Source organism: Vidua macroura, chromosome 1 (assembly GCF_024509145.1).
Source record: "Vidua macroura isolate BioBank_ID:100142 chromosome 1, ASM2450914v1, whole genome shotgun sequence".
Lineage (NCBI taxonomy): Eukaryota > Metazoa > Chordata > Aves > Passeriformes > Viduidae > Vidua > Vidua macroura.
In genome coordinates, this window is record NC_071571.1 from 107,499,072 (window position 1) to 107,516,654 (window position 17,583).

Sequence of the window (17,583 nt, forward strand, 5' to 3'; positions counted from 1 at the left end):
AGGGACACGTCGCCTCAGCGGGCGCCGCCTCTGCGGGGCCGCTGCTGCCGCCCGGCGGCCGTGCCGGGCCCTGGGCGGCCGGAGCGGCCGGCAGCACCGCAGCCCGGGCACAGCCGCGGCCCAGGCGGCAGCGCCCAAACCGCGACCGGCCGGGTCTTCTCTGGACTTGCTTCTAAGGGTATTCCCCGTGCCGAGTGCCTCGGAGCTTGGTCCAGCTCCGAGGCACTCGGCACGGGGAAGACCCGTAGAAGCAAGTCCAGAGGAGGGACGCAAAGATCATCAGAGGGCTGGAGCTCCGCTCCTCTGGAGGCAGGCTAAGAGAGTTCGGGATGTTCATCCCGGAGAAGAGAACGCTCTGGAGGGACCTTACACCAGCCTTTTAGTATCTAAAGGGGACCTGCAAGAGAGCTGCAAAGGGACTTTTTACATGGGCATGTAGTGGTAGGGGGAATAGCTTTAAACTGAAAGAGGGCGGATTTAGACTAGATGTAAGGAAGATATTTTTTACGGTGAGGGTGGTGAGATGCTGGAACTGGTGGTGGATAACCATCCCTAGAAGTGGTCAAAGCCAGACTGGATGGGGCTCAGAGCAACCTGATCTAGCTGAAGACGTTTAGCAGGATGTCCTGCCCTGGAATGTGGTCAATCAACTTGGTCAGTGCCCTATTTACAAGGCTATCAGTCCAGTGGTGGAGTGAGAGAGGGCATCAAGCTGGTTTTGGTGTTGAATTATGACAACACCAGTCTGACACATCAACCCAAATTAACATCCTGACAGTGAGGTAAAGATTTGGCAGACAAGCTGCTTAGCTGACCTGGGGATACATGACTGGTAGTCAGTCACTGCACACTATAAAAGTCCAGTCCATTTCCATATGGTTAGGTTCTTCTAACATATCCCTTCTTGGAGTGTGTATGAAGATTCCTCCTTTGGGTGGGGACACCCCTCAAAAGTGAGTGAGTGAAAAAGATTTTGCCCATGGTCATTGACATGCATGAATGACATCCATCTCTGTTTTAATAACTATTTATTTTTTGCTAGTTTTAATAGAATTGCTTTAATATAGTTGCTTTGACAGAGTGCACTGTACCATCCTATTCTAGTAGTTTTATCTTCTATAGTGTGTAGTAAATAATTATGGGTAAGATCTCTTTGTCTAATAATTTACCATAATAAATCATTCATTTTTATATAAATAGATCTGGTTTACCATCATTTATCCTACAGGACAAAGCTGTACAAAGGTTCAATCACACCTCCTATAATTTCTTAAACTTAAATCACGAACAGTCTGAGGCTAAGATTGGATCCAGCTGCACCTTGGCTCCTCTCTGAGAAGGAATTTAGAAAGCAAGGGTGTTCTTTCTGCACCTCATGGTGCAATGGGAGGGCTTCTCTAATAAATTTTGTCTGAAGCCCCCACCCACACTCATGACAAGAAGCCCCGGCTTATTGCAGGGGGGCTGGACTAGATGGTTAAATTTAACGGCCCCTTCCAACCAACTATTCTATGATTCTATGATTCACTGGTGACGTGTGAGCCATAAATATCCCAGGCAGGTCAGAAGCAGTGAAAGACACGCCCTGTCAGGTCATGGTTACTGGGTGATCTTTTATTATGACCTAGGTAAGCCTTGTTTTTCCCAGTCCTGGTATTAGCAAGGCCCTATCTTTACAGTTCTTACCTTGACTTTGCTCAGGTAACACAAACTACCGGGTCCTTTCTGTACACATACACCCTCTCTTTAGAGGACAGAGCAAAGCAGCATAAATAAGGAATTATTTATGAACATGGCTTAAACTAGGGACGGAGGGAGGCACTAAGTGGTCAAATCCAGGCCATAACATGAGCCTAACCTGCTGCATTTAGCCTCCAAAGACAAGATCAACAGAGTGCAACAGCTGAACAGCTGACCAACATAAATCCAAGTATTTTGGTGCATCAGACGTGATCCTATCTGGTTTGTAAGGCAGTGGTCCAACACAGACATCGATTTCCAGTGCTGAAATGTTTGGTCCATCCAGGTTCACGGAGATCACTGATGAGCCACTGTAATGGATGTGTTAGAGATGGAAGGCAATCAGAGATACAGCATTTCCACTGTGCAGAGCACCTGTTTACGTACAAATGTGAAATGTGTATATGGCAAACAAAGGCACACTTTGCATTGTGCCACAAATTCAGCCTGTAAAGCTTTAAAAAAGAGTAAGTAAAGTTTATGGTATCTACAAAGACTAATGTAAGTATGCAGTAAGACTACTTTTGACTTTCTATTACAGTGGGGTATCACTTTCATGCAAAATATTACAGTGATATCTCTGAGCTTTTTGCAGTATTTCTTAGTAGAAGTGGTACATATATAATATATTATCTTGATATATCATCAATGATATATTTTCTTACAGCCAAATACAGAGGCAGGTATGAATTCTTGTACACCACTTACAGTGAGGGATTAAGAATGAAGAGGTAAATTTCTGTAAATTTCTTAACACAATTCAGTTCAAAGCTTGATCCTTTCATATGAGAGGTCATGGGATCAAGGCCTAATCAGGAAACAAAGAGACTAAAATGGAAAACTTATTTTTGAAAACTAAAAGCTTAATAACAAGACATAGAATATTTAGTTACTGTTCGTGTCTTTCTGAATCAAAACCTACCAAAACCCATTTTCTTTATCAGTGCTTGTACAGCTGTGCAAGATTAATGATTTTTTCCCAGGACAGCAGGACATTGCTTTGATATTCTGTTCATATATAAAACTGTTGATTTTAGACAAAAAAGATAGAAGGGAGCATGACAGTAATCTTCATACCCCAAAAGGGTATTTCTTTTCCCAAAGGGAAAGAAATAAACTCTTTTCACCAGGTTAAGTGCAAAGAGGGTAAGAAACATGCTGGTACTGCATCACCAGACAAAGCCACTCTTGCCAGCATTTGGCAGTGCTGTGTGTCATTGAACCTGACAATCTTAAAGGTCTTTTACAACCTAAATAATTCTGTGATCCTAAAATGTCTTCGTGGCACAAGCCCGTGTCATGCATGCAGGTTGTGTATTACAATCTGGGTCCCCACCCTCTTCCAAATGGTTTGTCTTTTAGCAGGGAACTTTCTGGGGTAATGAACTCTGGAACAGAGTGTCTTAGGAGATTGTAATGTGTTACATCACTGCAGGTTGCTAAGGACAAATAAGAGGAACTTTGGCCGATGAAGCTGATTCTTGCATGGCTGAGAATTGATATGAATGGCCTTACTGGGCCTGCCTGACAGTACAGGCTTTGCCAGATTTAAAACAGGGAACTTCTGCCCTTGCAGAAGTGCAGCTTTCCTAGGCTGGTTTTCAGATTATCAACAGTGACTGTGACAGCATATTTGTCTGACTGCAGACAGATACCTTCAACAGATGGTGATAAGCCAGCCAGAGGAGATTTCTAGGCATTGCTTCCTTCCTTTAAGGAAACTTGCCCAAGTAGACCTAACATGTCATAGCAAAACACTATCCTTTCGCTGCTGTCCTGGAAATAGGGCATTTTACTCACAACACTATTTTCCAGATAAACATTACATATAAAATTGAGATGTAAAAGGCAGCAGGTCACATACAAAGTATTTAAATTTGGATCTACAGTGATTTACAGCATTGGGATTAAATTAATTTGTTTACTTATGGTGTGGTTAATTTGTTGTATTTTTTTCCTGTTCCCTCAGTTACTTCCTGAAATAAAAACAAATGCCAACTATTTCATTTCACAGAATCAATTAGGCTGGAAAAGACCTCTAGATTGAGTCCAATCTATGACCAAACACCAAGTGGACTAGATCATGGCACTGTGTTCCACATCCAATCTTCCCTTAAACACCTCCAGGAATGGTGACTCCATCACCTCCCTGGGCAGTTCACTCCAATCTAATCGCCCTTTCTGTGAAGAAACTCTTCCTAATGTCCAATCTAATCCTCCCCTGGCGCAGTTTAAGGCTGCGTTCTCTGGTCCTGTTGATTGTTGTTTGGGAGAAGAGGCCGACCCCAGCTAGTTACACCCTCCTTTCAGGTGTTTGTAGAGAGCGATAAGGTCACCCCTGAGCCTCCTTTTCTCCAGATTAAACACCCCCGGCCCCCTCAGCCGCTTTTCATCAGACTTGTGCTCCAGACCCTTCACCAGTTCCGTTGCCCTTCTCTGGACTCCATCCATTTCTTTTGCCGCTGGCTTACTGATTGGTTTGTTGGGGTTTTTTTCCCTCCCACCCTTGGTTGCTTCCCGAGATAAAAAACAAACGTCAGCTATTTAACTTCTCCCTTTCGCGTCACCGCCAGCCCAGCGCAGCCCGGCGCTGTCCCTCAGCCGCCGGGCAGGGGCGGCCGGGCGGGGGTTCCGCCGGCAGGCTCCGCACGCCGCCGGTGGGTGAGGCCGCGGCCGCCCCGGTGACATCACCGGAAAGGCGGGTCACCCCCGGCCAATGGGCCGCCTGACGGCCGCGGAGAACCGCGGAGGACCCGGAAGGTTTCGCAGTCGGAGCGTTGCTGCCCCGCGGAGAAACCCCGCTCCTGCCGCCGCCCGCTCCTGCGTGCCCGATGGACTCGGTGGGAGTCGCTGCCGCCGCGCCCGACGCCGGGCCGGGCCCCGCCTGGCAGGGCAAGGTGAGCGCTGTGCCTGCACCGCGGGGCCGCGCCCGACGCTGTCCCGGCTCCGGGGAGCTGGAGGAGGAGGAAGAGGAGGAGAAGCGCTGAGGCCGTGGAGAGGGCGCTCGAGGTGGTGCCAGCACCACCAGGGTGGCGGTCACTCGGCAGAGCGACCCCAGCGCGGTTTGCTGCTACCGGCAATTATCTCCTTGGTGGTGAGAGCTGTTGTGACAGCCTGATAACTGAGTTGCTTCCCTCCGAGGGAATTGGAGCCGAGTGATCTCGGCTATCCTGGCGGTAGGCAGCGAGTCCCGGCTTGCTTGGATTTGTCGTTCCCCAGCCCCCGCCTCCCCGAGCGAGGTGTTGTGTCCCTCTGCGGTTTTGAGGGCGTGTTTTACGATGGCTGACCTTTCATGGCCTAGGAGCCATTGCTGTTGGGTCATTCCAAGAGAAGTTTTACATAGGTTGCGTGTCTGCTTGTATGCAAACCTCCTGGGGAAGCTTTACCCCTGTCTCCAGAGGGTACTGACACTGACAAACTGACTTTTTTTCCTTCATTAGTGAGTGACTATCAACAATTTTTCAACCCTGGTTCTCCCTATTGAGTTTATGAAACTACTCTTTGAGTAGTTCCCCAAGTATCTATAGAAGAGCCCTTACAGGATTACATGAGCTTATTTTGGAGCCAGCGATAGCTAATTATCCTGATTATTGTGTTGCCACTGCACAGGTCTTGCTGACTTGAATAAAATGCTTATTTACAGTGTCCATGGGGAGCCCCTAGCACAACATCAATATCATGTTCTCTTGCTGATGTAATGAGTGAACAGCTGGCAAAAGAATTGCAGCTAGAAGAAGAAAATGCTGCTTTTCCTGAAGTGGTTGCGTAAGTTTAAGTCCTGGATTAGTGATCTCCATAGTTGTGATGCCATCTTCTCTCTTGTGCATTTTCTTACAATGTGCTCAGTGCATAGCAATACAGTAAATGATTTGCCTGTTCCCCCTAACTCTGCTTCCTCAGATCTTCTTCAGTGAAGATGGCTTCCCCAGCTAAAAGTCTTCCTTAGATTCTCTTCTCTGATGCTCTTCTTTCCTTATTGATGTTTTCTATGTATTTTCTGGGGCTGTTAACACAGTCTGTAAGCTATATTTAGAGAAATGTCAGAAATGGGTTTTTTCTACCCTTTTAGGAACTCTTGTCAACAATATAGAATGTTATTTTGAGAACTATCAGGTATATCACCTGTATCCTCCCACTACCTGAAAGCTCTAAACTAAGGCCAAGAGCTTACTAGTTCTAAAATTGTACAAATTTTGACTATCTCTCCTGTGAAACAGAACAAAGCAACAATATTTGGGATGTTTTAAACATACAAATAAATATACACATGCCTTCTTTTTTTTTCCTGAAGAACATCTTAAAAATAGAGCTTAATGCTTCTTGCAGAATGGTAAACAAGCAAAAGTTTAAGTAAAATTTACATTGTTAATGAGTGGCAAAGAGAAATGAAGTAATGATCTATTAATATTTAGTGTTGGCTTGGAGAGGAGGCAGACAGCTGAGATCCATTCCTTTCTGTCAGCTCTGCATGAAGTCTGTTGTATAGAGTGGGAAAGTAGTATAAAGCAGTGTTTCTGCTTAGATTGCTGTGTTTAATTTTTTTAAAATTCCTGTTTTCATCCTATGTAGTGCTGCAGAAGGACCATTTATTACAGGAGAAAATATTGATACTTCTAGTGATCTAATGCTAGCTCAGATGCTGCAGATGGAATTTGACAGGGAATATGATGCGCAGCTTCGGCGTGAAGAGAAGAAGATCAATGGAGATAGCAAAGGTACCTTCATCAGAAGGAATATTTTTGCTTTGGAGCTGTTTTTGGCACTTAGCTTAAATTGGCAGAGCTGTGAGGAAGTAGCAAATCCCTGATAATCACAGACATGCTTATTTGTTTTGTTTCTCAAGTCTCCATATCCTTTGAAAATTATCGGAAGGTGCATCCCTATGACAGTGACAGCTCAGAGGATGAGGTTGATTGGCAGGATACCCGTCATGATCCATATAGAGCAGGTATGTGACAGCTTTATACAATACAGTTTCTTCAGCCAACAGACCTGAGAGTATGACAGAGTTAAATTAGGTCTTGTTTTAATGTGAGGAGAGACACCAGCTACATTTAAAATCAGGTCACCTCAATGGGAGGTGTCAGCAGGAGGTTGGGTGGGTAACTTCAGGCTTCTGTCTGCCAATATATTGGCTTCAGTGGCTGAATCTGGCAAAATAACCAGTGTACAGGGGAAGTATTGTGGGATGTGCTCATCTGTCATCTACGTTTGGATGATATGGTTACATACCATCTGCACATGATATTGAATACTCCTGTTGTAGCATGCCAGAAATGTGTCTGACACCCCAGAGAAAACAGAGAAGTAAGTTGTTACTTAGCCAAAGAAGCTGTCGTGCTTAGGATAGGAGAAGACTGCATTAAGATCATACAATTGAAGTAATTTATTCTGTTTTATAAATAAAATTATATGACTTTTGTGGATGTTGTGGGACTTCTATGAACTTTGGTTATGTTTGTTTAGGTGTAAAGTTTGGTTTCTTTTTCTCACTGCTGGCAGATAAACCTACTACTACACCAAGAAGGGGTTTCATAGGAAAAGGAAAAGACATTACTACAAAACATGATGAAGTGGTATGTGGAAGAAAAAACACTGCTCGCATGGAAAATGTAAGTGAAAACTTAGGGAAACTTATTTTGTGTGTAAAACTGGAATGCTGCAATTCAGCCAAAGAACCAATGCTTGTCCACCAGTACTGCTGGGTAGGGGGCTGACTTCTGTTTTTTCCCTGTTGCATGAAAGCAATGCACTCTTTGCTTTATTGGTTATTCGCATTGGCAGTTTGAGTTTTGTGGGTTTTCTGTTTAAAAGTAGTTTGTTATTGAGCAATTCAAGAATTTGCACAGAACTCTTTTGGGAAAACAAAACTATCAGGAAGTCTGGCACACAAGTAAATAAAACACAGAAGCTCTTTTTGAAAAGCATAGATGTTGTGTAATCTTTCTTCTAATAAATTTTGTCTGATAAGCCAAATAACTTATTTTCAGTCAATTGTTTGACTTACAGCTTTTCAGTCTGTTTATCTGTAGGACATACCTTTCATTTTTTTAAGGTAACTGGTGCAACTTCTGTAAATAAGGAAATGCTGCAAGTGCTATTTTTGCAGGATGTTAGGTAATCTCATATCAATTTGGGCAGAACTTTGAGTTCTGAGTTTAAAGCAGTGGGTTTTTTAAACATAGTGACAACATTGCACAAAGTAGGTTTCACATAGGTCCAAATCTATCCTGAGTTTTTCCAAATCAGAATGAGAAATTTGTTTGTGCCAACTTTTGGCGTCTGCTAGTAACAATGCTTAAATTCTTATTATTTCTGCTCGTAGTTTGCACCTGAATTCCAAGTTGGGGATGGAATTGGGATGGACTTAAAGCTGTCAAATCAAGTCTTCAATGCCTTAAAACAGCATGCATACTCTGAGGAACGTCGAAGTGCAAGGCTCCATGAGAAGAAGGAGCACTCCACTGCTGTATGTTTTTAATAAAGTCTCTCTATCTACTCCTTATCTTGTGTAATAGCTAAACTCTGCTGGGTAACTTCTTGCAACATTCCATTTTTAGTAAAACAGCTAAGCAACATTATGTTAATGTTGCTGAAAGAGCTGATATCAGCTAGCTCCTACTAGAAAAAGGCTCTTTGTTTGAGCTGCATTACTGTGAGAACCATGTTGAAGTAAGAGCAAGCAGCTACTGTTTTTTTCTCTTCGTCTTTCTAAACTTGTCTCTTAATCAGCTACGTTGAATAAACTGCCTGGAAGTTATTTATAGAAACATCCAGAGGACTAATCCTCTGCAGTTGAACCATATGGTCCCAAATATCTGTCTGCATAACAAGTTCCAGGAGGATGAGGTGACCAACTGACCTAATAATTTAATTGGTAGACTGTATGGGTGAGTTTGAAGTAGGGCCTCTGGTAATTCCTGATGTGGACTTCTTCAAATTTGTGTGTTTTGCTTTGCTTTATTGTTACTTATATCAAAGAAATATAATACTTGGGATATTGTGATTCATTATTTGTAAAGACTTCTTGAAAACACTATAGAAAGTGCTGTTGAGCCACAGTCTATATGTGCTATTAGTAAAATATTCTTTGTGCTGCACAGTTGATGGGAAACTTAAGAGTATTAAATCAGTCCTGGAGCAGATTTGCTTTGCTTCAGATGTTTATTTTGGTTTGGCTTTTTTTTCTCCCTTCTGTCAGCTGAGAGAAATTTTATTAATACATTATTCTTTCCACTTAGTTGAATTCTTGTGGTATATAAATATTCTAAACTCAGGGTAAAGCAAAGAATTGCTTTATTGAGTTGAGTATTCACATCTTGCCTATTAATCCTATTCATCTCTTGTAGGAGAAAGCAGTGGATCCTAAAACACGTTTACTTCTGTACAAGATGGTCAATTCTGGGATGCTGGAGACCATCACAGGCTGCATCAGCACGGGAAAAGAATCTGTTGTTTTTCATGCCTATGGAGGAAAGTGAGTATATTGTTTGTTACTGATGATAGTTTTAAGTACGAGAGATGATTTAAAAAGCAGAAAACACAAAAATATGTAAACATCTGCACTTTTTTTATTTCTGAGACTTAAAGGCTGTATTCGTGTATATGCAGATAATAATAAAATCTGAAAACCAAATTATATAAACCATAAAGTAAAAAAATCCCCACTTTCTTACTTGGAGGCTATTAATGAATGGGGACAAATCCACCATGCCTTTCTGTGGGAAAAAAATGTATTCCTTTTTTTAAAAAGAAGTCTTCAGATTTTTGAGAGACTCTTTCCACTGACCTGCCCTAGACCACAGAGCTGTCGTGAGGATCTTGGGCTACCTGAAGGTTGTCTTTCCATAGAGACTGCTCTATTGCCAGCTCTATATTTGCAGCTCAGTGGAGGTGCTGTTTGTTACTTTCAGGTTATCTTGAGAATAGTGTTGGGATGCTGCTCACTTCTTGAATCCTTCCTGCCATACTGGAAGGATTAGAGTACATTATGGCAACTGCATTGTGTTTAACAGAGTTAGATTAAACCAGTGATGTTTGAGAAAGAACTAATAAAACTCAAATACAGATAATATATTTAGATGTCAAGGGAGAAAAGATGCGCCTTAACAAATTGGGAGAGGTAACCTATTTGATAAGCAACTTAGAATCAAAATGCCAAAACCCAAACATTCATATGTAAGTTTAATCATAGATTTGTTATAAACTTAAGTTGGCTTCTAAATGTGATAGAAAACTAGATCCTCTCTTATATTAAAAATTGCTGTATGTTGCAATGTATAAAACCCAAAGCCATGCATTTGCTTGTAAATATGTGAATAGTTAACTTTGTTATTTATTTGTCTTTTCCCATGAGCAGTGCAACTGAAGATAAAGTTATTCCTCCAGAATGTGCCATCAAAGTGTTTAAAACAACTCTTAATGAATTCAAGAACCGTGACAAATACATTAAGGATGACTACAGGTTTAAAGACCGCTTCAGTAAACTGAATCCACGAAAAATTATTCGTATGTGGGCTGAGAAAGAAATGCATAACTTAACAAGGTAAAGAAAGAAAAGGGAAGTGTAGTTGCCAAATGCCTGTCAGTTTCCCGTTCTCTGTTTAAGGAAGATACTCTCTCTGTCTGGGTATTTGACTTTTAGGCCAAAATAATATACAACCTGCTACAGCTTGAATAAGCCCTTGGTTTTTTTTTTTTGGTTGTTTTTTTTTTTTTTTTTTTTTTTTTTTTTTTTTTTTGTTTTGTTTTTTTTGTTTTTTTTTTTACAATTTAATAAGCTGTGTCAGCATCTTCAGTGATTTTTGCAGCAGAATTTACAGGCTCATGAAGTTAACAGGTTCTAGTTGTAAAAGTGATTAGTATTTAGTGAGCATTTTTAGATTCACTTACAACTTCAGAATTTTCCTGTTTAAAATACTGTACAATTTATGAAATTATTCAGTTTTCAGTTCTCTCGAAGACTTTGTTTACTCTGGATCAGGTTTTTCACAGAGGTCTCAGATTGCAAAAGAGATAGCGGGGACTAGAACTTTGGAGACTTTGAAGCTTTTGTTCTGTTTTTCTTAATCAGCATCTATTTTCTGATCCACAGGATGCAAAATGCAGGAATTCCTTGTCCTCAAGTGGTTATCCTTAAGAAACACGTCTTGGTTATGTCTTTCATTGGCCAGGATCAAGTCCCAGCTCCTAAACTAAAGGATGTAACACTTAGTAGTGAAGATATGAAAAAGGCCTACTATCAGATTCTCAGTGTAAGATTATGCTGATTTCTCCTCCAATTCTGGGTTGTATTTTCTTTTAAGGGAATAACTGTAAGGACAAACGAGCACTTATTTACTTTTCAGGATGCTTACATAATTTTCAAGATACAAAGTCCAGAGTCTTATTTTGCTGCTGTTTAATGTGTGACTTAGACTCAGTAAGAAATTATGCACTGGAAAAAATACAATTAAATTTAATCTTAATCTGAGTGGAAAACATACTGGAATTTGATGACAAACATATGCTTAGCAGCAGAGGAATTGTGAGCAAGTAGTCCTCCTTTTACAGAAGCAGTATGTGGTTTAGAAAATTCTCTGAAGTCTTTCTGGGCTTCCCAAACATTTAATTTACAATGCTTAAGCACTCTCCAGTGGATCACCCACCCCCTCTTCAGCAAACCTAGAAACTGGAGAATTAATCAGACTATTGCATGGTGGATGCTTTAATTTCCTATTATCTGCTTGATTCAAACACACCAACTGCTAACTGTCTACTCACTATTACATTATAGATATTAAAAAAACCCAACCAGGCAACCAGCCCCACAGCTTGGTAACAGGAGTGGTCTAGGTCTCAAATGTATGAGACCAGTGAGCCAGTGAGCAACACAGCTGTGTCTTAAGTGAATTTGTGTACTGGTTAGGACTCAGTCTATACAACTGTGAGAGACTTCCGTCCCATTTGATAGGAGTGAAAGTGGCATTTAGAGAATATGCTTATCTGTCTCCTGCACTTGGACTGCTTGGCAGAGCTGACTTGAGTTTACCAGAGCAGCTCTTCTGACTTTGCCAAAGCTAAGCTCAGTGATAAAATGCTTAGTGTGCTGGCAGTTTGCCAAAATTGCAGTTCCCTGGATGGAAGTGTATTGAACACTTGGGTAATTTACATAATTATGTGGGTGATTAGGGAAAGGTTTGGGTTGTTTTGGCTTTTTTTTTTTTTTTTTTTAAGTCATGCTAGCGATTTTTTTTTTTGAGTATAGCATACTTCCTTCATTAATTTGGTTCCTTGCAGATGATGCAGCAGTTGTATAGGGAGTGCAATCTGGTCCATGCAGATCTGAGTGAATACAACATGCTTTGGCATGATGGGAAGGTGAGTTTGTTCTTAATTTGGGGGGGAAAAGTTTTATCTACTGTGAAATAGTAATACAAAGTGAATTGCTATTTCTTTGTGACTACAGGTCTGGCTCATTGATGTCAGTCAGTCTGTGGAGCCAACCCATCCTCATGGACTTGAGTTTTTGTTCAGAGACTGTAGGAATGTTTCACAGGTAGGACTTCCTTGTCTGACAGTCTTCTGTTATGCTGCATGTTTTCGAAGATACAAGATATCTTAGATATGTAGAAGATTACTCTTGCACATTTTCAATGCTGATAGTGTCCTTCTCTGAAAGTGAAAAAAAAATGTGGAAAAGTAAAATTATACCACTAGAACTTAAAACTGGAACTTCCTTTGGTTATGTTTATCCTTGGGTCAACAAAAACAAAAATGTAATTTTGGGTAAATGTAGTAACTGGGGAAAGTCAAAGGAATATTTTGTTCTGTGTAGTAAAGTGTTTAATGTGTGCTCTTTATATTGACTAGTTCTTCCAGAAAGGAGGCGTGGCAGAAGCACTTAATGAGCGTGAACTTTTCAACGCTGTCTCAGGTTTAAATATTACAGCTGACAATGAAGTGGACTTCCAAGCAGAGGTATAGTTTTCTCTGTCTAACAATTTAAATTTGGTTAGCTATGGTAGCTATTATAATACCTTAAGTTTCCAGATTTAGTTTGTGTGATTGCTGTGAGTAAAAATTCAGCAGTCATTCTGCATCTCTTTTTAAAACCTTGAGTATTTCAACCTAGTACAAACATCTACAGAAACTCAGACTGACAGACCTCTCCACTCCCTTTCCTGATCCCCGTGCTCCCAAGCAGAAAAGATTTCATGTTGAATATAGTTGATTCATTTCAGCATTAAGGCAAATCTAGTGATCTGTTTTAGTTTAAAAGCTGTTGTCTTGCCTTATATACATTAAAGGTTGTATAACAAAATGAAAGTTGGGTTAAAAAGAATACTTATTCTACTGTTTATTTTTCATGGTTTAGATGTTAATTTATTTGAATTTAAAGTTTAAGCTAGCATTTTTAATTTTGAAGCTTAAAATCGTGCTAATGTAAATATGGACTTAGGAATCTTTGGTCACTGTTGGCTTTTAGTTTTCAACCTTTGACTGTAACTCCTCAAGGCCTGCGTCCTGATACCAGATTTAAAAAAAAACAAGTTGTCAAATGTTCCATATTTTCCACTTAAAGTAAGGGCAATGTGGCAATTCTACTCTCCCTAATTACTAGTGACATTGCAGGTTTGTGCTAGTCCAGCATGGAGTAGGTGGGAGCTGGTAAGTAGGTGACTCCTGGGGCAGGTGGTCAAAGTAAGAAAGAGATAAAGGGAACATAGTGCCACAGTTCCACAGTCTCTGTGTCATTGGAGAAAGGCACACTTCTGTACTTTGAGGAATACAGCTGAAATCTTAAGAAATCATACAGTCCTCCCTGCAACTGGTGCATTTTGGTTACATAGCTTCAAATTGTAAAGGAGTGCTGCTCATTTTAGTAACTTGTTGAGAACAGATATTTGAAGGTGTACCTGGCTGTATTTGAGCTGTTACTGAATATTTGAAATAGCAACATTTTACATACCTGCTCTGGCCTCAAAAGCTACTTTTTAATGCTGTTTAGAAGCCTTCTGCTACTGGCATGGTTTTATGATTTCAACATGGCTTTATTTTTGGCTCTCTAGATTGAAGCTTTGGAGAAGATGAATGAAGATCACGTGCAGAATCATGGAAAGAAACTGTCAACGTTTTCCAGTGATGGAGACCCACCTATATATGATGAATAGCACTGAGTTTATAGTCGCTGACAAAACAAAACACAAATTTACTGCTTCTAACTACGTTGGTGCAGTGGTAAATGTCAACTGCCAATGTCAAGAGAGTGGTTGGCTGGGAATACCAAAATGGAAAACACAGCAAGCATATGGTGATGCCTTGGTGGTTTGCTTTTTTTTTTTTAACTTGTCCCACACATCAGGCTGGCACTGTGAGAATGGACCGTCACTACCACTGAACAGACTGACAACTTCACCAATTGCCCAGTTACATTAGACTAATGTAGCTCAGATGGTAATATTTTGCATGATTCAGAGCTTACATGTCTTTTAATCTAAAAAAAAAAAATTAAAAATCATCTATATTGTCCAAAGTATCTAGTGGGAAAGCACACTAGAAGAGTTGCTCTCTTTTTTTTCCTAATGCAGCTTGGAAAACTAACTAAACATTCTTTATGGACACAATGTCTTTCATTCATCTCCACCAAGGGCAAAATGAAAAGGCAAACTATGCACTGCCATCATATGAAAATGTTAATTTAGCAAAGTAATATATTTATAAATGTAAAAGTCTGGACTTTTTCATTTGAAGTACAGGGAATGTGGCTCTAATTATCTCTGTAAATACTATTGGGTATTATGTGGGAAATATATTTGAAATCCAACCAGCAGAGGACTTCCTTGGTGGCATGCCAGGAAATCCTGAGTCAACGATGTATAATAAAAAGTCAATTCAGGAAGCTTCACTCTTAATACACAGGTGGTTGCAAGAACTTGGTGCAAGCCAAAAATAAAACTATAATAATCCTGTCTCTACCTAGAATATCAGTTTGGAACATCAAATGTTCCTGCCCTGAAGATAATCATAGACAATTCTGAGTATTCTTTTTGCACCCGTAAGCAAAAAAAGCTTTGTTTAGAAATAATGATGACTGATACTGGTTTCCATAGACTATTTATTCTTTTTTTTTTTTCCAGCAACTTCTAAAAATCTACTGATGTTTCTCTCCAAAGAACACATTTAAAGATGAACTGATGTGGTGGGATAGTTTGGAATTAAGGAATTCTAATCAACTTCTTTTTAACTGATTTCTGGTTTCTAGTTTCTGATGCTGCTCTTTATCAAGCAGAATATAGTGATGCTACATGTGACGTCACAGTGTGCTATGAAAGTGACTTTTTAATCTTTTTGTTGGAAAACTGGTGGTGAAGTAAAATGTTAAGATCTTGTGGTGGTATTTTTGCATGGTTCTTTGCATCACGGAGGCCTTCATTGATCTTTGGTGCTTCACTAGAGCAGTCTTAGGGTAGGACCACACTAATTCTTTACAACAATATAAAAATGACTCTTTGGGTGGGTACTACATGAACAGTAAACAACCTTGCTTTTGCCAGTTTCATCCCAACACTTGGATCCTCTTCCTTTTTCTAAATCAGACAAGTATCTTGCATTTACCCCTTACTTCTGAAATAAAGGAATTTGAATCTTTGAGATACTTAAGTCTGTTCCGAATTTCTCAGTGAAGAAGTTTCCCAAAACAATGGTATCAGGGAAAGAACAGACTAGCTACTGCAAGGGAAGTGCTAACTCTTTAGGAAGACTACAAGCTGCTGTTGTCAAAGATATCCAGATCTCCTTCAGAGGAGAAGGCTTTTTTTTTTTTGTTTTTTTTTTTTTTTTAATATAGTCTTATTCTTGGCTTATAACTAGTTTTAATATTCTTAACATTTCTTAGGGAGGAAAATCTCAGAACAGTTGCTAACACTTTAAAATGTTCTTGTAGAAGGAAGATTATGATTGCTATAGCTATTTGCATCAAGTCAGAGGAAGAAGGCAGAAATAACAGGAAGTGAAGGAAGGGTGTGTTTTGAGTTACTATTTGAAACAGGCCCCTGCTTGTATCTCTGTGCTTGGTCCAAAGCCTCAGTTGTAACGGTCATTTTTAATTTCTTGCTAAAATCTGTTTAGCACAGGCTTAAGAAAACCAAACATGCCCCAAATGAATGAAGCCATTTTTCTTGAGTCAAATATAAAGCTACTGGGCCCAAATATATGATATACTATATATTATATACTATATCATATATTAATATATTTTCATTTCCAGCAGTAAAATTGGCTCAGGAATTTGCTTTGAGATTTTAAGACACTTGGGCATGTTTCCAAGTAGTTGAAAACAATCATTTGCTAAAAGAAGCATTTTCCTGGACTCCTTTGAAATAAAAGGTTTATTACTGGGCAAATAGAATCTTAGTTTTGAAATTGGCCATTAAGGTTTATTACTATCAGACAAGTTATCAGTTGTGTGTGTTATTTACTCATCTGCTGATTTCCCCTCAAAGATACCTCAGTTTCTATTGCAATTGTAGGAAGTCCATACTGGTTTTTAGAGAAGTAGGAAAGAGTAAATGTCAGTAGAATTTCTTAAATTTTCACCGTGGATTAACTAAACTTCTAGCAATAAATTTTGTTACTTTGTAAAAAATTATAAACTTTAAGGTACTTTAAATGCTTTGGATATATTTGTCACCTCCAGTTAACAGAATTGTTTGGTAATGCAGGAGGGTTCTGGAGAACAGTTTGTTGTAATTCTTAGTTGTGACTTTAGTATCTTTATGTGAAATCTCTTTAGTATCTGATGTGAAATTAGTGCAGGTGGACTAACTGGGTCACAAGTCATCCAACAGTTGTTTGCATGATACTGTGTTACTACCTGGTACTTAAATTTCTATTTCTCCCATATTAAACTGTGCTACCATTTTAATCTGAAATTTTAAAAATTGTTATGATCTTAGTCATTTTCCCCCCCTATTTTTAAATTTTCGTTTCGAAACCAATAAGCAAATACATAATTGATATTTTCAGACAATTTCTAGATCATAATGTAGGGCTTACAGCAAGTGAGCTAAGGCATTAGCCAGTGCATCAACACAAAAGATCCCATCGCTGTTTTGTTGTCCAAACTAAAATATATGTTCAGCATAAATGCTGAGGACCAAGCCAGTCCTCAGCACTTCAATAACTTGACTTCAATAATGCTTTATTAATATTTTTCCTGAGCCATTTTTTACAACATTAAAAAGCAGTTTCCTGCCAAGGAGCAGGATCAATAGTGACAGTGATGATGCAGTAATTGTGGACAAATAATGGCAGATCTCGGAAGCGGTTGTTTCCTTTTTCTTTCTCCTCATAAAAGTTTTGCGTTTCTTTTTGGTTGGTTGGTTTTAAAATCACTATAAACGATTGGGCTAAAAGCCCCAGTCTGCTGCTGTGGCCTCCACACTTGGTTAAGACAGTGTTTTTGCTTGCCTAACCACTTTAAAGTCCACTAGCTTTGCTTTTAAAAGCAGAATAAATCCTCCCAGCTAGAGCAGTGCCCTGATAAGTGACACTGGTTAAGTCAGAGCTTACCCTGGCACCTTAATTCCCTTATTTCCCTCCTCTAATACGTGCCCTCCTAAATACTTGCAATGTGTTCCCGCATTGTAACGCTATGCTCATTCCACGTCTTTCTTTTCTACCACCTTGCCAGCACTCACGCCTTTCCTGAAGCAGATTTTGCGGCTTCTCAGGTTTCTGTTTCCGTTTGTTAAGCTCACTGATACCTTTCAAACTTCGGCGTTCGGCAGTGCCGGCCGTTCCCGGTCTCCCTCAGCAGCGCTCCCTGTCCCCGCTCCCTCTCGCGGGCCGCTGCGCCTTTAA

General features: G+C 40.1%; 1 protein-coding gene and 1 long non-coding RNA gene across 3 annotated transcripts; one reads left to right on the plus strand and one right to left on the minus strand.

Annotated features, from left to right (window-relative positions):
- Positions 1-4,460: 4,460 nt before the first annotated feature.
- On the plus strand, positions 4,461-15,110 carry RIOK3 (RIO kinase 3). The gene is made up of 13 exons (XM_053992327.1): positions 4,461-4,637; positions 5,384-5,505; positions 6,310-6,455; positions 6,584-6,688; positions 7,243-7,352; positions 8,066-8,209; positions 9,090-9,217; positions 10,100-10,285; positions 10,835-10,994; positions 12,019-12,099; positions 12,188-12,277; positions 12,592-12,699; positions 13,791-15,110. The coding sequence occupies exons 1-13, from the start codon at positions 4,572-4,574 to the stop codon at positions 13,890-13,892; spliced, it is 1,548 nt and encodes a 515-aa protein (XP_053848302.1). The 5' UTR covers positions 4,461-4,571; the 3' UTR covers positions 13,893-15,110.
- On the minus strand, positions 9,020-17,525 carry LOC128815533 (uncharacterized). 2 transcript variants are annotated; one of them, XR_008439668.1, is made up of 2 exons: positions 17,487-17,525; positions 9,020-9,205 (listed from the first exon to the last, which is right to left on the minus strand). It is a non-coding gene; the product is annotated as an uncharacterized LOC128815533 (long non-coding RNA). The 2 variants fall into 2 exon arrangements; XR_008439667.1 differs by lacking the exon at positions 17,487-17,525 and adding an exon at positions 13,691-13,783.
- Positions 17,526-17,583: the final 58 nt, after the last annotated feature.

What these genes read in the sequence shown, in the direction of transcription:
- RIOK3 (XM_053992327.1), top strand. Translation starts at nt 4,572, where the DNA reads ATGGACTCGGTGGGAGTCGCTGCCGCCGCGCCCGACGCCGGGCCGGGC. An exon ending in GCTTTTCCTGAAGTGGTTGC is followed by an intron (nt 5,506 to 6,309) that starts GTAAGTTTAAGT and finishes CATCCTATGTAG; the next exon opens with TGCTGCAGAAGGACCATTTA. An exon ending in GATCAATGGAGATAGCAAAG is followed by an intron (nt 6,456 to 6,583) that starts GTACCTTCATCA and finishes TTGTTTCTCAAG; the next exon opens with TCTCCATATCCTTTGAAAAT.